This window comes from Nerophis ophidion, linkage group LG03, assembly GCF_033978795.1.
Source record: "Nerophis ophidion isolate RoL-2023_Sa linkage group LG03, RoL_Noph_v1.0, whole genome shotgun sequence".
NCBI lineage: Eukaryota > Metazoa > Chordata > Actinopteri > Syngnathiformes > Syngnathidae > Nerophis > Nerophis ophidion.
The window spans coordinates 8,029,374-8,050,698 of record NC_084613.1 but is presented as its reverse complement, the minus strand read 5'-3'; the positions used below and the strand labels follow the sequence as shown (position 1 = coordinate 8,050,698).

Sequence of the window (21,325 nt, the reverse complement as noted above, 5' to 3'; positions counted from 1 at the left end):
AGTATACCAACGTCAACGTGGAGTCTATTTAAAGTATACTAACATGAACGTGAAGTTTACTTAAAGTATGCCAACGTCAACGTGGAGTTTATTTAAAGTATACTAACATGAACGTGAAGTTTACTTAAAGTATGCCAACGTCAACGTGGAGTCTATTTAAAGTATACTAACGTGAACGTGAAGTGTACTTATAGTATGCCAACGTCAACGTGGAGTCTATTTAAAGTATACTAACATGAACGTGAAGTTTACTTAAAGTATGCCAACGTCAACGTGGTGTCTATTTAAAGTATACTAACGTGAACGTGAAGTTTACTTAAAGTATGCCAATGTCAACGTGGAGTCTATTTAAAGTATACTAACGTGAACGTGAAGTTTACTTAAAGTATGCCAACGTCAACGTGGAGTCTATTTAAAGTATACTAACATGAACACTGGAGTGTACTTAAAGTATGCCAACGTCAACGTGGAGTCTATTTAAAGTATACTAACGTGAACGTGAAGTTTACTTAAAGTATGCCAACGTCAACGTGGAGTCTATTTAAAGTATACTAACGTGAACACTGGAATGTACTTAAAGTATGCCAACGTCAACGTGGAGTCTATTTAAAGTATACTAATGTGAACGTGGAGTGTACTTAAAGTATGCCAATGTCAACGTGGAGTGTACTTAAAGTATGCCAACGTCAACGTGGAGTCTATTTAAAGTATACTAACGTGAACACTGGAGTGTACTTAAAGTATGCCAACGTCAACGTGGAGTCTATTTAAAGTATACTAATGTGAACGTGGAGTGTACTCAAAGTATGCCAACGTCAACGTGGAGTCTATTTAAAGTATACTAACGTGAACGTGAAGTGTACTTATAGTATGCCAACGTCAACGTGGAGTCTATTTAAAGTATACTAACATGAACGTGAAGTTTACTTAAAGTATGCCAACGTCAACGTGGTGTCTATTTAAAGTATACTAACGTGAACGTGAAGTTTACTTAAAGTATGCCAATGTCAACGTGGAGTCTATTTAAAGTATACTAACGTGAACGTGAAGTTTACTTAAAGTATGCCAACGTCAACGTGGAGTCTATTTAAAGTATACTAACATGAACACTGGAGTGTACTTAAAGTATGCCAACGTCAACGTGGAGTCTATTTAAAGTATACTAACGTGAACGTGAAGTTTACTTAAAGTATGCCAACGTCAACGTGGAGTCTATTTAAAGTATACTAACGTGAACGTGAAGTTTACTTAAAGTATGCCAACGTCAACGTGGAGTCTATTTAAAGTATACTAACGTGAACGTGAAGTTTACTTAAAGTATGCCAACGTCAACGTGGAGTCTATTTAAAGTATACTAACGTGAACACTGGAATGTACTTAAAGTATGCCAACGTCAACGTGGAGTCTATTTAAAGTATACTAATGTGAACGTGGAGTGTACTTAAAGTATGCCAATGTCAACGTGGAGTGTACTTAAAGTATGCCAACGTCAACGTGGAGTCTATTTAAAGTATACTAACGTGAACACTGGAGTGTACTTAAAGTATGCCAACGTCAACGTGGAGTCTATTTAAAGTATACTAATGTGAACGTGAAGTGTACTTTAAAGTATGCCAACATCAAAGTGGAGTCTATTTAAAGTATACTAACGTGAACGTGAAGTTTACTTAAAGTATGCCAACGTCGAGTCTATTTAAAGTATAGTAACGTGAACACTGGAGTGTACTTAAAAGTATGCCAACGTCAACGTGGAGTCTATTTAAAGTATACTAACATGAACGTGAAGTTTACTTAAAGTATGCCAACGTCAACGTGGAGTCTATTTAAAGTATACTAACGTGAACGTGGAGTGTACTTAAATTATGCCAACGTCAACATGGAGTCTATTTAAAATATACTAACGTGAACGTGGAGTGTACTTAAAGTATGCCAACGTCAACGTGGAGTCTATTTAAAGTATACTAACGTGAATGTGAAGTTTACTTAAAGTATGCCAACGTCAACGTGGAGTCTATTTAAAGTATACTAACGTGAACGTGAAGTTTACTTAAAGTATGCCAACGTCAATGTGGAGTCTATTTAAAGTATACTAACGTGAACGTGAAGTTTACTTAAAGTATGCCAACGTCAACGTGGAGTCTATTTAAAGTATACTAACGTGAACGTGAAGTTTACTTAAAGTACGTCAACGTGGAGTCTATTTAAAGTATACTAACGTGAACGTGAAGTTTACTTAAAGTATGCCAACGTCAACGTGGAGTCTATTTAAAGTATACTAACGTGAACGTGAAGTTTACTTAAAGTATGCTAACGTCAACGTGGAGTCTATTTAAAGTATACTAACGTGAACGTGAAGTTTACTTAAAGTATGCCAACGTCAACGTGGGGTATATTTAAAGTATACTAACGTGAACGTGAAGTTTACTTAAAGTATGCCAACGTCAACGTGGAGTCTTTTTAAAGTGAATTAGTGAATTATATTTTATATAGCGCTTTTCTCAAGTGACTCAAAGTGCTTTACATAGTGACACCCAATATCTAAGTTACATTTAAACCAGTGTGGGTGGCACTGAGAGCAGGTGGGTAAAGTGTCTTGCCCAAGGACACAACGGCAGTAACTAAGATGGCACACGCGGGAGTCAAACCTGCAACCCTCAAGTTGCTGACACGGCCACTCTACCAACCGAGCTATGCCGGAGTCTATTTAAAGTATACTAACGTGAACACTGGAGTGTACTTAAAGTATGCCAACGTCAACGTGGTGTCTATTTAAAGTATACTAACATGAACACTGGAGTGTACTTAAAGTATGCCAACGTCAACGTGGTGTCTATTTAAAGTATACTAACGTGAACGTGGTGTCTATTTAAAGTACGCTAACGTGAGCATGGAGTGTACTTGAAGTATGCCAATGTAAACGTGGAGTCTACTAATTTGCAAAATAGCAGAGAACTCCTGTCACTTAGAGCTTTGTTTTTCAACCTTGTTTGAGCCAAGGGCACATTTTTTGCGTGGAAAAAATGCAGAGGCACACCACCAGCAGAAATCGGTATAAAACTAAACTCGGTTGACGGTAAAAAGTCGTTGTTGGATATGACTTTAAAGCATAAGCAAGCATGCATGACTACTTTTCTCAAAGTAGGTGTACTGTCACCACCTGTCACATCACACACTGACTTATCTGGACTTTTTTTTTTCCGTTTTCCTGTGTGTAGTCTTTTACTTCTTGTCTTGCGCTCCTATTTTTTGGGGAATATTCCTGTAGCAGTTTCATGTCTTCCTTTGAGCGATATTTCCCGCATCTATTTGTTTTAGCGATTGAGAACATTTCAGTTGTTTTTATCCTTCTTTGTGGGGACATTGTTGATTGTCATGTCATGTTCAGATGTACATTGCAGACGCCATCTTTGCTCCACAGTAAGTCTTTGCTGTCGTCCAGCATTCTGTTTTTGTTTACTTTGTAGCCAGTTCTGTTTTAGTTTTGTTCTACATAGCCTTCCCTAAGCTTCAATGCCTTTTCTTAGGGGCTCTGATCTTTTGTTTATTTTTGGTTTAAGCATTAGACACCTTTTTACCTGCACGCTGCCTCCCGCTGTTCCCGACATCTACAAAGCAATTTGCCACCGGCTGCCACCTACTGATATGGAAGAGTATTACACGGTTACTCTGCTGATGTCTCGACAGCATCGACACTCAACAACAACACATCATTTGCAGACTATAATTACTGGTTTGCCAAATATATTTTCAACCCAAATATGTGAAATTAGATCATCTCCCACGGCGCACCAGACTGTATCTCACAGTGGTTGAAAAAACACTGACTTAGAGGATCTTTGACAAGCATTTATGCGCAGCTTTTTGTTCAAAACCCTACTAAATCCCTGTGAGATTTGCCTCTTCTTAATGAACCCTGGTTGTGTTGCGCCGTGTCTCCAGGACTTCCAGGAGGAGATTTCTGTGGCCGAGGAGAACAAGCTGCACCTCCACCAGCTGGGGGAGCGTCTGGCACGGGCCAGCCACCGGGGCAAGGCTGCAGAAATCGAACACAAACTGACTAAAGTCAACGACCGCTGGCAGCACCTGCTGGATCTGATTGGAGCCAGGTGAGGACTTAGCATATTTTCCGCACCATAGGGCGCACCGGGTTATAAGGCGCACTGCCGATGAGCGGGTCTAGTCAGGTCTATTTTCATACAAAAGGCGCATTAAAGGGGTCATATTATTTTTATTCTAAATATGAAAGACTTCCTTGTGGTCTACATAACATGTAATGGTGGTTCGTTGCTCAAAATGTTGCATACATGATGTTTTACATATCTTCAAGTCGCTTCAGGATGCGCCGTTTTGTGGGCACTCTTATTTACGTGCCTCCACTTCGACAGCATCTTCTTGTTGTAACCGTGTAGCGTGCAAGGACGGGAGTGGAAGAAGTGTCACAAGATGGTGCTAACTGTTTTAATGACATTCAGACTTTACTTCAATCAATAACGTAGCAGCATCTCCTCATCCGTGGCTCACTCGTGCAACAACAACGCCCAAAATGTGCCCCGTGAAAAAACGTGCGACCGGAACCCTCTAATAACTGAAGTTCCTTGGGTAAATTATGGAAACTCACTACAGTTTTTCACGCTTTGATAGCTTGTCAACTGACAGATATACCGTATTTTCCGCACTATAAGGCGCACCGGATTATAAGGCGCACCTTCAATGAATGGCCTATTTTAAAAGTTTGTTGATATATAAGGCATTATAAGGCGCATAGAATAGATCAGGGGTGCCCACACTTTTTCTGCAGGCGAGCTACTTTTCAATTGACCAACTCGAGGGGATCTACCTCATTTATATATATCATTTATATTTATTTATTTATGAAAGAGACATTTTTGTAAACAAGTTAAATGTGTTTAATGATAATACAAGCATGTGTAACACATATAGATGTCTTCCTTTCACAAAGACAAGAATATAAGTTGGTGTATTACCTGATTCTGATGACTTGCATTGATTGGAATCAGACAGTAATGATGATAACGCCCACATTTTCAAATGGAGGAGAAAAAAAGTGGTCCTTTCTGTACAATACCACATGAAAGTGGTTGGTTTTTGGCATCTAATTCATCCAGCTTCCATACACTTTACAAGAAAAACATTGGCGGCAAATTCCGTAGCTTGCTTGATTGACATTCACGGCACCCGAGGGTCTTGTGAGATGACGCTGGCTGCTGCCAGTTCATTATTATGAAAAAATGACAGAGAGGAAGGCGAGAAACACTTTTTATTTCAACAGACTTTCGCGCCGTCCCTTCCGTCAAAACTCTAAAGGCCGACTGCACATTTCCTATCTTCACAATAAAAGCCCTGCTTCATGCTGCCTGCGCTAACAAAATAAGAGTCTCGGAAAGCTGGCGTGCACAAGTGATGTGCACGCCAGCTTTCTGAGGGATCGCTTGTGCACGCCAGTTTTCCGAGACTCTGTATTTAGTTAGCGCAGGCAGCATGAAGCAGGGCTTTTATTGTGAAGATAGGAAATGTGCAGTCGGCCTTTAGAGTTTTGACGGAAGGTACGGCGCGAGAGTCTGTTGAAATAAAAAGTGTTTCTCGCCTTCCTCCCGGTCATATTTTCATAATAATGATCTTGCAGCAGCCAGCGTCATCTCACAAGACCCTCCGGTACCGTGAATGTCATTTAAGTGACGTCTTGGTGAAGATTGATGATCACTAATTTTTAGGTCTATTTTTTTTAAAAGCCTGGCTGGAGATCGACTGACACACCCCCCGCGGTCGACTGGTAGCTCGCGATCGACGTAATGGGCACCCCTGGAATAGATGCTACAGTAGAGGCTGGGGTTACGTTATGTATCCTTTGGATGGATCTGCGCTAAAGAGAATGTCAAAAAACAGTCGGATAGGTCAGTCAAACTTTATTAAAAGATTACAATCCAGCGTTCTGAAAACTTCGTTCACTCCCAAAATGAATAAACTGTTTTGTTTTATTATTTTCCCCGATTCAATAAACCGGTAAAAACAGTCTGATACTGTTACGCTAAATCAAACGTTAGTGCAATCACAATATAGTAACCCCTCGAAATAGTGCAAAGCAATAATATATCAATAACACAACGTTGCTGAAATGATAATGTCACACAACACAACACACAAAATAAACATGTAAAGCTCAGTTTATTAAGTTATTCTTCATCCACGAATCCCTCAAATTCTTCTTCTTCAGTGTAGTGAATTATATTTATATAGCGCTTTTCTCTAGTGACTCAAAGCGCTTTACATAGTGAAACCCAATATCTAAGTTACATTTAAACCAGTGTGGGTGGCACTGGGAGCAGGTGGGTAAAGTGTCTTGCCCAAGGACACAACGGCAGTGACTAGGATGGCGGAAGCGGGAATCGAACCTGCAACCCTTTGAGTTGCTGGCACGGCCACTCTACCAACCGAGCTATGCCGTTCGAATCAAACAGTTGGGCGAATACGGCATCCAACATGCCCGGCTCCGTCTTGTCGAAGTCGTCATTAAAGGAGTCAGTCTCGCTGCTGTTAATGTTAAATTTCTCTCGCTGCTGCTCTATTCCCGTCTTCTACTGTGTGACTGATCGCCTTGAGTTTAAACTCTGAGTCGTAAGCGTGTCTCTTTATTGGAGCCATTTTGGGGTCTTCACATGAACACATAGAAACGGCACGCCTCCCGCAGTCATATATCCCAGCATGCACCGTGCGCTTCTTCTTCTACGGGGGAAAATGAAGTCGGTGGCTGCTTGCCGGGACATATGGTACAATACAATCAACAAGATATGATGGAGCTAGACCGTGTAGTATTTTATACCTAAGTAGTAAAACCTTAAAGTCACATCTTAAGTGCACAGGAAGCCAGTGCAGGTGAGCCAGTATAGGTATATATGTATATACTGTAGGTATATAAAGGTATATACAGTGTAGGTATATATGTATATACTGTAGGTATATAAAGGTATATATAGTATGGGTATATACTGTACATATATAAAAGTATATACGGTATAGGTACATATATGTATTTACTGTAGGTATATAAAGGTATATACAGTATAGGTATATATGTATATATTGTAGGTATATAAAAGTATATGCAGTATAGGTATATATGTATATAATGTAGGTTGGGACGGCGTGGCGCAGTGGGAGAGTGGCCGTGCGCAACCCGAGGGTCCCTGGCTCAAATCCCACCTAGTACCAACCTCGTCACGTCCGTTGTGTCCTGAGCAAGACACTTCACCCTTGCTCCTGATGGGTGCTGGTTGGCGCCTTGCATGGCAGCTCCCTCCATCAGTGTGTGAATGTGTGTGTGAATGGGTAAATGTGGAAGTAGTGTCAAAGCGCTTTGAGTACCTTGAAGGTAGAAAAGCGCTATACCAATACAACCCATTTATCATTTATATAAAGGTATATACAGTATAGGTATATATGTATATACTGTATGTATATGAAGGTACAGTAGGGCAAAAAAGTATTTAGTCAGCCAGCGATTGTGCAAGTTCTCCCACTTAAAATGATGACAGAGGTCTGTAATTTTCATCATAGGTACACAACAACTGTGAGAGACAGAATGTGAAAAGAAAATCCAGGAATTCACATTGTAAGAATTTTATAGAATTTATTTTTAAATTATGGTGGAAAAGTAATATTTGGTCAACCATTCAAAGCTCTCACTGATGGAAGGAGGTTTTGGCTCAAAATCTCACGATACATGGCCCCATTCATTCTTTCCTTAACACGGATCCATCGTCCTGTCCCCTTACCAGAAAAACAGCCCCAAAGCATGATGTTTCCACCCCCATGCTTTGCAGTAGGTATGGTGTGCTTGAGATGCAACTCAGTATTCTTCTTCCTCCAAAAACGACGAGTTAAGTTTATACCAAAATGGATACATGGATGATACAGCAGAGGATTGGGAGAATGTCATGTGGTCAGATGAAACCAAAATAGAACTTTTTGGTATAAACTCACCTCGTCGTGTTTGGAGGAAGAAGAATACTGAGTTGCATCCCAAGAACACCACACCTACTGTGAAGCATGGGGGTGGAAACATCATGCTTTGGGGCTGTTTTTCTGCTAAGGGGACAGGACGATTGATCCGTGTTAAGGAAAGAATGAATGGGGCCATGTATCGTGAGATTTTGAGCCAAAACCTCCTTTGAATGGTTGACCAAATACTTATTTTCCACCATAATTTACAAATAAATTCTTCAAAATTCCTACAATGTGAATTCCTGGATTTTTTTCCACATTCTGTCTCTCACAGTTGAAGTGTACCTAGGATGAAAATTACAGACCTTTGTCATCATTTTAAGTGGGAGAACTTGCACAATCGCTGGCTGACTAAATACTTTTTTGCCCCACTGTATATACAGTATAGGTATATATGTAAATACTGTTTGTATATGAAGGTATATACAGGATCGGTATATATGTATATGCTTTAGGTATATAAAGATATATACAGTATAGGTGTAATATGATCAAACTTTCTTGTTCTTGTCGAAAGTCTAGCTGCCACATTTTGTACCAACTGTAATCTTTTAAACAGTTTTAAAATAGCCTTGAGGTCAGTAAGCACAAAACAGAATTATTCCGTACATTAGGCACTTTTTGAGCAAATGAGATGATTTTAAGTGCGCTACACACCTTAATGCACAGCCTGACTGCATGGTGGTGACCTCCTTATGGTTGTTGTCAGGGTGAAGAAGCTGAGAGAGACTCTGGTGGCCGTGCAGCAGCTGGACAAAAACATGAGCAGCCTGCGTTCCTGGCTGGCCCACATCGAGACCGAGCTCTCTCAGCCCATCGCCTACGACGCCTGCCACTTTCAGGACATTCAGCGCAAACTGGATCAGCAACAGGTAACACGCCAGCTGCTTTATTACCGCAGAGGAATCCGCTTTCAACCAGTGAAGGTCCTTGCACAGGAGCTGCAGAGCGACATCGAGAAGCACAGCACCGGAGTGGCGTCCGTGCTCAATCTATGCGAGGTGCTTCTGCACGACTGCGACGCCTGCGCCACCGACGCCGAGTGCGATTCCATCCAGCAGGCCACGCGCAGCCTGGACCGCCGCTGGAGGAGCATCTGCGCCTCCTCCATGGAGAGGAGACTCAAGTAGGACACGGTCAGTCAGGAAGCGACCTCGCTCACGCCCACTCAACTCCCGTCTGTTTGTCAGGATCGAGGAAACGTGGCGTTTGTGGCAGAAGTTCTTGGAGGACTTTTCACGCTTTGAGGAGTGGCTGGCCACCTCCGAGAAGACGGCTGCTCTGCCAAACTCCTCTGGGGTTTTGTACACCATAGCCAAGGAGGAACTGAAGAAGTTTGAGGTACGGCTCCTCTCGGACACTATTAGGACTCAACGAGCATTCCATAAAATTGATTAGAATAAAGCTGCCATTTATATTTTGTTGCTTCGATTCATCGTTAAATGACAAATTTTATGAAATCCGCACCGCATTAAAAAAAAAAAGGTAAAAAAAGTTGAATGGAAGGTAAATAGACATCAATTAAAGGTAAAATACGGTGAGAAAAAGTAAAAGAGGTCAATAGAAGGTAAAATAAGTTATATTAAAGGTGTAAGTAGGTAAAAGATGAAAAAAGAAAAGTTAAATATAATGTAGAAAGGGTAAAAGACAGCAAATATTAGGTAGAATAAGTTAAATAGAATGTAAACAAGGGTAAAAGAGTACCGTATTTTTCGGATTATAAGTCCCACCGGCTAAAAATGCATGATAAAGCTGGCAAAAAACAGATATAAGTCGCACTGGAGTATAAGTCGCTCTGGAGTATACTGTATGTCGCACCTGCCGAAAATGCATGATAAAAAATGAAAAAAAAACATATGTTAGTCGCACTGGAGTATAAGTCGCTCCGGAGTATAAGTCTCACCTGCTGAAAATGCATAATAAAGAAGGAAAAAAACATATATACGTCGCACTGGTATAAGTCGCGTTTTTGGGGGAAATTTCTTTGATAAAATCCAACACCAAGATTAGACATTTGAAAGGCAATATAAAATAAATAAAGAATAGTGAACAACAGGCTGAATAAGTGTACGTTATATGAGGCATAAATAAGCAACTGAGAAGGTGCCTGCTATGTTAACGTAACATATTATGGTAAGAGTCATTCAAATAACTATAACATATAGAACATGCTATACCTTTACCAAACAATCTGTCACTCCTAATCGATAAATCCCATGAAATCTTCTTCCTCGATGTCGCTTCTAAACAACTCTGCCAACTCCAAAGGTATGCGCCGCTTCCTCTTGTCCTTTTCTGCTGCATATTTCACTACGTCCAGCTTGTAATCTGCAGTACATGATTTCCTTTTCGGTGCCAATTTTTTTCAGCCCTTTTCAATTTTTATAAGTCACTATGAAATGATCCACTTAAATTAAATACGGCAGTAGCATATAGCCTATATCAGTTAGCATCCCATACCCACAATGCACTTCTGCCATGACCCTCCCCCGCCAAATTCTTATTGGTTGACGTGTGTGTGACGATTGTTGACGTTTTCTTCGTCTCTTCCGCGAATGAGATAAATAATATTTGATATTTTACAGTAATGTGTTAATAATTTCACACATAAGTCCCTCCGGAGTATAAGTCGCACCCCCGGCCAAACTATGAAAAAAACTGTGACTCATAGTCCGAAAAATACGGTAAATAAAGGTTAATAAGTTGGATGAAATGTTAAAAAAAGGGTAAAGGAACATAAATAAAAGGTCAAATAAGTTAAATATAGAGTAAAATAACGTGAATAAAAGGTAAAATAAGTTGACTAGAAAGTAAAGTAACATACATAAAAGGTAAATAGGGTAAATTAAAGATAAAAGAAAGGAATGAAGAAGATAAAATAAGGTAAATAGAAGGTAATGAAGGTTATGGCTTATGATTGGCATGCACCTTATTAGCGCGTTGACCTTGACAGCCCTAATTGAAATGGTAACGATTGTGCAGTAACTAGATACGTACCACAAATGGCCCCTGAGCCACATTTTGGACACACCTGATTTAGGGGAAACATGAATTTCAACAAGTCCTTGTGTGGTGCATGTTTGGGTGCCTGCTATTTACACAAGAATCACTGCATGTTGGCACATTCAGTGTATAGTAAATATACAAGCTGTACACTGACTACTCTGAAGTAAATTTATTTGTATAGTGTTGTCCCTTTAGATCAGGGGTCAGCAACCCAAAACGTTGAAAGAGCCATATTGGACCAAGAATACAAAAAAAAGTCTGTCTGGAGCCGCAAAAAATGAAAAGTCTTTTATAAGTGTTATAATGAAGGCAACACATGGCATAAGTGTCTATATTAGCTATAATAGCCTACTATTAAAATGACTTTATAAGTCTTTTATAAGTGTTATAATGAAGACAACACATGACGTAAGTGTGTATGTTAGCTATAATAGCCTACTATCAAATTGACTTTATAAGTCTTATATAAGTGTTATAATGAAGGCAACACATGGCATAAGTGTTTATATAAGCTATAATAGCCTACTATCAAATTGACTATAAGTCTTATATAAGTGTTATAATGAGGTCAACATATGGCATAAGTGTCTATATTAGCTATAATAGCCTACTATCAAAATGGCTTTAAAAGTCTTATATAAGTGTTATAATGAGGTCAACATATGGCACAAGTGTCAATATTAGCTATAATAGCCTACTATCAAAATGACTTTATAAGTCTTATATAAGTGTTATAATGAGGTCAACACATGGCATAAGTGTCAATATTAGCTATAATAGCCTACTATCAAAATGACTTTATAAGTCTTATATAAGTGTTATAATGAAGGCAACACATGGCATAAGTGTTTATATAAGCTATAATAGCCTACTATCAAATTGACTATAAGTCTTATATAAGTGTTATAATGAGGTCAACATATGGCATAAGTGTCTATATTAGCTATAATAGCCTACTATCAAAATGGCTTTAAAAGTCTTATATAAGTGTTATAATGAGGTCAACATATGGCACAAGTGTCAATATTAGCTATAATAGCCTACTATCAAAATGACTTTATAAGTCTTATATAAGTGTTATAATGAAGGCAACACATGGCATAAGTGTCAATATTAGCTATAATAGCCTACTATCAAATTGACTTTAAAAGTCTTATATAAGTGTTATAATGAAGGCAACACGTGGCATAAGTTCGATATTAGCTATATTAGCCTACTATCAAAATGACTTCATAAGTCTTATATAAGTGTTATAATGGAGGCAACACATGGCGTAAGTGTCTATATTAGCTATAATAGCCTACTATCAAATTGACTTTAAAAGTCTTATATAAGTGTTATAATGAGGTCAACATATGGCATAAGTGTCTAAATTAGCTATAATAGCCTACTATCAAAATTACTTTATAAGTCTTATATGAGTGTTATAATGAGGTCAACACATGATGTAAGTGTCTATATTAGCTATAATAGCCTACTATCAAATTGACTATAAGTCTTATATAAGTGTTATAATGAGGTCAACATATGGCACAAGTGTCAATATTAGCTATAATAGCCTACTATTAAAATTACTTTAAAAGTCTTATATAAGTGTTATAATGAGGTCAACATATGGCACAAGTGTCAATATTAGCTATAATAACCTACTATCAAAATGACTTCATAAGTCTTATATAAGTGTTATAATGAGGTCAACACATGATGTAAGTGTCTATATAAGCTATGATAGCCTACTATCAAAATTACTTTAAAAGTCTTATATAAGTGTTATAATGAAGGCAACACATGATGTAAGTGTCTATATAAGCTATGATAGCCTACTATCAAAATGACTTTAGACGTCTTATATCAAGTTCAAGTTCATGTTTATTGTTCTTCGGTCAACAAACAAACAGTTATACATACAAAAAATGAAAAAAAAAAATGAAAAAAAAAAATATATAAGTGTTATAATGAGGTCAACACATGATGTAAGTGTCTATATTAGTTATGATAGCCTACGATCAAAATGACTATGTGATGCAGGATGAAAGAAATATTTGATGACAGAAATGTTGAAATGTAATATTTATTCTACACATTTTTACAACATTAGAAACTATCAGTAAATCAGAGGCTACTCAGAAGGTGAGATAACTCCTGGAAATGACTGGCTTTTAATGGCCAAAGGTATAGATAACATATTAAACATTTCTAGCAATTTGTGTCATGTTTGTCCTCAAACAAAAACATACTAAAACAAAAAATATATATTTTTCCCCCGTCTTTTTCCATTTTCAATCCTTTTTAAAAAAAATGCTCCAGGGAGCCACTAGGGCGGCACTAACGCCAACCTCCTCAGATTGTTGAATTGTGAGGGGGGCATCACTGTATTCTTCAATCCAATGTCTCCACAGTCCTTCCAGAGGCAAGTCCATGAAAGCCTAACCCAGCTGGAGTTGATCAACAAGCAGTACCGCCGCCTGGCCAGAGAGAACCGCACGGACGCTTCCTGCCACCTGAAAGAGATGGCACACAGCGCCAACCAGCGGTGGGACAACCTGCAGAAGAGGGTGGCGTCCATCCTGCGCAGGCTCAAGGTGCTTATGGCCGTTAAACAACACCTATTGTGTATCCTGGAGACCCAAGCCTTCTCTTCCCGTCCAGCACTTCATCAGCCAGAGGGAGGAGTTTGAGACGGCACGGGACGCCATCTTGGTGTGGCTGACCGAGATGGACTTGCAGCTCACCAACATCGAGCACTTCTCCGAGTGCGACATCCAGGCCAAGATCAAGCAGCTCAAGGTAAGAGAGTCCGAGGACTTCTCCTGGGTGCAAAACATGAACTAAGCTGAGGAATAGCAGCACTGAACCAGAGTCTGCTGAGTGATGTCCCTGCTTCTTTAGCATGGTATGTAAATTGGAAAGTTTGTATTGTGAGGAAAATGTATCCCTAAGAAACAATGTAAATATGAATAATTGGTTCCAGCCTCGACAAAAGTCCCTATTTTAATGAAGGTTTGTACACTTGAAACACAATATAAAGTTCTATACAGTACTGCAGTGGTTCTTACCACCTCAGAAAACCCTTGGCTCTACAAGTACCACCATAATGACAACACTGAAATACAGTAGTGGGCCTAAGTAGTCATCAAACACAAGGTAGCGGTTTTATATGAGTATATTTAATATTAATATCTCCATCCATTTTCCATTTTCTACCGCTTATTCCCTTTTGGGGTCGCGGGGGGCGCTGGCGCCTATCTCAGCTACAATCGGGCGGAAGGCGGGGTACACCCTGGACAAGTCGCCACCTCATCGCAGGGCCAACACAGATAGACAGACAACATTCACACTCACATTCAAACACTAGGGCCGATTTAGTGTTGCCAATCAACCTATCCCCAGGTGCATGTCTTTGGAAGTGGGAAGAAGCCGGAGTACCCGGAGGGAACCCACGCATTCACGGGGAGAACATGCAAACTCCACACAGAAAGATCCCGAGCCTGGATTTGAACCCAGGACTGCAGGAACTTCTTATTGTGAGGCAGACGCACTAACCCCTCTGCCACCGTGAAGCCCAAAAATAAGTGGAGATGCCGGGGATATTAATATCACATTTTAAAAAATATATATATATACGGTGGAATGGAATACAATGATTTGCAAATCCTTTTCAACCCATATTCAGTTGAATGCACGACAAAGACAAGATATTTGATGTTCAAACTCATAAACTTAATTTTTTTTGCAAATAATAATTAACTTAGAATTTCATGGCTGCAACACATGCCAAAGTAGTTGGGAAAGGGTATGTTTACCACTGTGTTACATCACATTTTCTTTTAACAGCCCACAATAAATGTTTGGGAACTGAGGAAAGTAATTGTTGAAGCTTTGAAAGTGGAATTATTTCCCATTCTTGTTTTATGTAGCGCTTCAGTCGTTCAACTGTCGTATTTTACGTTTCATAATGCGCCACACATTTTCGATGAGAGACAGGTCTGGACTGCAGGCGGGCCAAGAAAGTACCAGCACTTTTTTTTTTACGAAGTCACGCTGTTGTAACACTTGTCTTGCTGAAAAAGGCAGAGGCGTCCATGATAACGTTGGTTGGATGACAACATATGTCGCTCCAAAACAAGTATGTACCTTTCAGCGTTATTGGTGCCTTCACAGATGTGTAAGTTACCCATGCCTTGGGCACTAATTCACCCCCATACCATCACAGATGCTGGCTTTTTAACTTTGCGCCTATAACAATCCGAATTGTTATTTTCTTCTTCGTTCTGGAGGACACCACGTCCTCTGTTTCCAAATATAATTTGAAATCGTCAGACCACAGAATATCCTTTCCACTTTGCATCAGTCCATCTTAGAGGAGCTCGGGCCCAGCCAAGCCGGCGGCGTTTCTGGGTGTTGTTGATAAATGGGTTTGGCTTTGCATAGTAGAGTTTTAACTTGCACTTACAGATGTAGCGACCAACTGTAGTTACTGGCCGTGGTTTTATGAAGTGTTCCTGAGCCCATGTGGTGATATCCTTTACACACTGATGTCGGTTTTTGATGCCGTACCGCCTGAGAGATCAAATGTCCGTAACATAATCGCTTACGTGCAGTGATTTCTCCAGATTCTCTGAACTTTTTGATGATTTTACGGACCGTAGATGGTCAAATCCCCAAATTCCTTGCAATAGCTCATTGAGAAATGTTATTCTAAAACTGTTCGACAATTTGCTTACAAAGTGGTGACCCTCACCCCATCCTTGTTTGTGAATTACTTAGCATTTCATGGAAGCTGCTTTTATACCCAATCATGGCACCCACCTGTTCCCAATTAGCCTGCACACTCAATCAATCAATGTTTATTTATATAGCCCTAAATCACAAATGTCTCAAAGGACTGTACAAACCATTACAACTACAACATCCTCGGAAGAACCCACAAAAGGGCAAGGAAAACTCACACCCAGTGGGCAGGGAGAATTCACATCCAGTGGGACGCCAGTGACAATGCTGACTATGAGAAACCTTGGAGAGGACCTCAGAAGTGGGCAACCCCCCCCCCCTTTAGGGGACCGAAAGCAATGGATGTCGAGCGGGTCTAACATGATACTCTGAAAGTTCAATCCATAGTGGCTCCAAGACAGCCGCGAGAGTTCAGTTCAAAGCGGATCCAAGACAGCAGCTAGAGTCCCGTCCACAGGAAACCATCTCAAGCGGAGGCGGATCGGCAGCGTAGAGAAATGTCCCCAACCGATACACAGGCGAGCGGTCCATCCTGGGTCCCGACGAGCGGTCCATCCTGGGTCTCGACTCTGGACAGCCAGGACTTCATCCATGGTCATCGGACCGGACCCCCTCCACAAGGGAGGGGGGGACATAGGAGAAAAAGAAAAGAAGCGGCAGATCAACTGGTCTAGAAAGGAGGTCTATTTAAAGGCTAGAGTATACAGATGAGTTTTAAGGTGAGATTTAAATGCTTCTACTGAGGTAGCATCTCGAACTGAGTACTGGAGCCCGAACGGAAAACGCTCTATAGCCCGCAGACTTTTTTTGGGCTTTAGGAATCACTAATAAGCCGGAGTCTTTTGAATGCAGATTTCTTGCCGGGACATATGGTACAATACAATCGGCAAGATAGGATGGAGCTAGACCGTGTAGTATTTTATACGTAAGTAGTAAAACCTTAAAGTCACATCTTAAGTGCACAGGAAGCCAGTGCAGGTGAGCCAGTACAGGCGTAATATGATCAAACTTTCTTGTTCTTGTCAAAAGTCTAGCAGCCGCATTTTGTACCAACTGTAATCTTTTAATGCTAGACATGGGGAGACCCGAAAATAATACTAGTAAAACCTTAAAGTCACATCTTAAGTGCACAGGAAGCCAGTACAGGCGTAATATGATCAAACTTTCTTGTTCTTGTCAATAGTCTAGCAGCCTGTGGGATGTTCCATATAAGTGTTTGATGAGCATTCCTCAACTTTATCAGCATTTATTGCCACCTTTCCCAACATCTTTGTCACATGTTGCCGGCATCAAATTCTAAAGTTAATGATTATTTGCAAAAGAAAAAACGTTTATCAGTTTGAACATCAAATATGTTGTCTTTGTAGCACATTCAACTGAATATGGGTTGAAAAGCATTTGCAAATCATTGTATTCCGTTTATATTTACATCTAACACCATTTCCCAACTCATATGGAAACGGGGCTTGTAAGAAAATGTTGTTTTTTTTTGTCTAAAACATAGATCGCATCAGCCCAGGTTTTCCCCAGTGTTTTTCTGACTTTGTGCCCTGCAGTCCTTCCAGCAGGAGATCTCGCTGACCACCGCCAAGATCGAGAGCATCTTCCACCAGGGCGAGGCTCTGCTGGAGAAGAGCGAGCCGCTGGATGCAGCCGTGATGGAGGAGGAGCTGGAGGAGCTGCAGCGCTACTGTCAGGAGGTGTTTGGTCGAGTGGAGCGCTACTACAAGAAGCTCATTCGCCTCCCTGTAAGATGATTACTTCATCTCTCCTTTAAACGAGAAGGTACACACCAGCTTCTTTTCCCTCCAGCTGGCAGAGGACGATACCGAGGTGTCGCTCTCGGACCGTGAACTGGAGCTGGACGAGCCCGGGGACTTGTCCGGCCTGCCGTGGAGCGAGCGTTTGGGCGACGGCTTCTTGTCCCCGCTGGCTTCCTCGGGACGCTCGGCCTCTCTGGCGGCGGCCCAGCTCAGGACGGAGCGCTCGGGCAGAGACACCCCGGCCAGCGTGGACTCCATCCCGCTGGAGTGGGACCACGACTACGACCTGAGCCGTGGGCTGGAGAGCGCCAGCAGGGCCCTCAGGGAGCAGCAGAGCGAGGAGGCAGACTTCCTCCCGAGGCCCTCCTCTGCCTTATCAGGTCAGTATACTTCTATTATTATTATTATTATTATTATTGTCTCTCTTGTTGGGAGCAAGTAGGAAAACATTATTCCACATATTAGCACCATATTCACTTTTTTAGCAACCGTTCCTTTTATTACCCTTTGGCTTGCTTCCTTTTTCACTTCGGCCCCACCCATCTTAATACAAACTAATAATAGATTAACCCGCATCTCATTTTTTCACGGCCCGCGGTACTATACCAAAATACTATCAAAAACATCAAAGAGCAAATGGGAACTGAAGCGTGAAAAACTGACAATGTTGACTCCTTTAATTTTCCTGAAGGAACTCTCCTGAAGGAATCAATAAAGTACTATCTATCTATCCATCCATCCATCCATCCATCCATCCATCCATCCATCCATCCATCCATCCATCCATCCATCCATCCATCCATCCATCCATCCATCCATCCATCCATCCATCCATCCATCCATCCATCCATCCATCCATCCATCCATCCATCCATCCATCCATCCATCCATCCATCCATCCATCCATCCATCCATCCATCCATCCATCCATCCATCCATCCATCCATCCATCCATCCATCCATCCATCCATCCATCCATCCATCCATCCATCCATCCATCCATCCATCCATCCATCCATCCATCCATCCATCCATCCATCCATCCATCCATCCATCCATCCATCCATCCATCCATCCATCCATCCATCCATCCATCCATCCATCCATCCATCCATCCATCCATCCATCCATCCATCCATCCATCCATCCATCCATCCATCCATCCATCCATCCATCCATCCATCCATCCATCCATCCATCCATCCATCCATCCATCCATCCATCCATCCATCCATCCATCCATCCATCCATCCATCCATCCATCCATCCATCCATCCATCCATCCATCCATCCATCCATCCATCCATCCATCCATCCATCCATCCATCCATCCATCCATCCATCCATCCATCCATCCATCCATCCATCCATCCATCCATCCATCCATCCATCCATCCATCCATCCATCCATCCATCCATCCATCCATCCATCCATCCATCCATCCATCCATCCATCCATCCATCCATCCATCCATCCATCCATCCATCCATCCATCCATCCATCCATCCATCCATCCATCCATCCATCCATCCATCCATCCATCCATCCATCCATCCATCCATCCATCCATCCATCCATCCATCCATCCATCCATCCATCCATCCATCCATCCATCCATCCATCCATCCATCCATCCATCCATCCATCCATCCATCCATCCATCCATCCATCCATCCATCCATCCATCCATCCATCCATCCATCCATCCATCCATCCATCCATCCATCCATCCATCCATCCATCCATCCATCCATCCATCCATCCATCCATCCATCCATCCATCCATCCATCCATCCATCCATCCATCCATCCATCCATCCATCCATCCATCCATCCATCCATCCATCCATCCATCCATCCATCCATCCATCCATCCATCCATCCATCCATCCATCCATCCATCCATCCATCCATCCATCCATCCAATAACACAAAGCTGCCATGCTGGCTGTTTTTTTTCCTTTAAAATTATCATTGCTCACAAAATAATACATTAAAATCAATGTGGTTATGAATAATTCACCTACTTCTATAAAAAAAACTGGATTTTCTGTAACAAAAAGGGCGTTAAACATTTTAAAAAGTAATTATATCAACAGAGCTGAAGTTAATCTACAGATTTAGACGTTGTTTTTTTAAATTTACATATATATATATATATATATATGTAAATTAAAATTAAAAAATATATATATACAGTGGGGCAAAAAAAAGTATTTTACAGTTGGTACAAAATGTGGCTGCTAGACTTTTGACAAGAACAAGAAAGTTTGATCACATTACACCTATACTGTATATATCTTTATATACCTACAGTATATACATATATACCTATACTGTATATACATGTACCTTTATACACTATGGTATATACATATATACCTATACTGCATATACCTTTATATACCTACAGTATATACATATATTCCGATCCTGTATATACCTTCATATACAAACAGTATTTACATATATACCTATACTGTATATACAGTGGGGCAAAAAAGTATTTAGTCAGCCAGCGATTGTGCAAGTTCTCCCACTTAAAATGATGACAGAGGTCTGTAATTATCATCATAGGTACACTTCAACTGTGAGAGACAGAATGTGAAAAAAAAATCCAGGAATTCACATTGTAGGAATTTTAAAGAATTTATTTGTAAATGATGGTGGAAAATAAGTATTTGGTCAACCATTCAAAGGAGGTTTTGGCTCAAAATCTCACGATACATGGCCCCATTCATTCTTTTTTATTTTTTTTATTTTTTTATTTTTTATTAAATCAACATAAAAATACACAAGATACACTTTCCATTAGTGCATCAACCCCCCAAAGAAAACCCCTCCCTCCCCCATTCACACTCATCCACACCCACTCACACAAAAAAGGGTTGTTTCTTTCTGCTACCAAAATTCTGGTTCCCACAACATATATAACACATTCTGCAAGGGACACAGTCCCTGAAACACACATGATTGTGTGTGTCGCCGGTCCACTAACACTATCATTAATTACTATTTTTAATAGAATTGTTTTATATAATTTGACTTTCTTTTTTATCCAAGAAAATGTTCTTTTTTTTATTTAATTTTTTAATCTCATTTAATTTTATTTATAAAATAAATAAATAAACCTTATCTTCACCAGACCAGGTTGTTAATGAGATTAGACTTGTCTAAAAGGTTTTTTAAAACCAGGTCCAGTCCAGAAAATGTCCACACACACCCTCATCCATGTACAACAACAACAATTAGGGAAACAACAGATTGCGTATAAGTTATAAACAAAATTACATTTTCATAAAAAGCATTTGTGTATAGTCCATATTATGTCCAAGTCAGACTCAACACACACCTTCATTTTGTACACTCAAAAATAGGGAACACAACAACAGATAGCATATATGTTGCTAAACATTATTACATTTTCATAATAAGCCTTTAAGGATCTTCATTCTTTCCTTAACACGGACCAATCGTCCTGTCCCCTTAGCAGAAAAACAGCCCCAAAGCATGACGTTTCCACCCTCATGCTTCACAGTAGGTATGGTGTTCTTGGGATACAACTCAGTATTCTTCTTCCTCCAAACACGACAAGTTGAGTTTATACCAAAATGGATACATGGATGATAAAGCAGAGGATTGGGAGATGAAACCAAAATAGACCTTTTTGGTATAAACTCAACTTGTCGTGTCCCTTTTGAAAACATGAAAAAAACTAAATTAACACCAGATAAAACAGAAATAAAGAGTAACAAAAGTTTTCAAACAGACTATATTACCGTTTTTGATTCATTGGTACCGGGGT

General features: G+C 40.3%; 1 protein-coding gene across 3 annotated transcripts in view; it reads left to right on the top strand.

Annotated features, from left to right (window-relative positions):
- syne1b (spectrin repeat containing, nuclear envelope 1b) overlaps positions 1–21,325 on the top strand; it is a 346,051-nt gene that overhangs the window by 288,629 nt on the left and 36,097 nt on the right. For all 3 annotated transcript variants that reach the window (XM_061894156.1, XM_061894155.1, XM_061894154.1), the window contains 8 exons: positions 3,940–4,106; positions 8,729–8,891; positions 8,958–9,145; positions 9,210–9,360; positions 13,425–13,607; positions 13,675–13,812; positions 17,313–17,504; positions 17,569–17,899. In XM_061894156.1, coding sequence (XP_061750140.1) covers positions 3,940–4,106; positions 8,729–8,891; positions 8,958–9,145; positions 9,210–9,360; positions 13,425–13,607; positions 13,675–13,812; positions 17,313–17,504; positions 17,569–17,899 — 1,513 coding nt within the window. The remainder of the gene's footprint in view (positions 1–3,939; positions 4,107–8,728; positions 8,892–8,957; positions 9,146–9,209; positions 9,361–13,424; positions 13,608–13,674; positions 13,813–17,312; positions 17,505–17,568; positions 17,900–21,325) is intronic.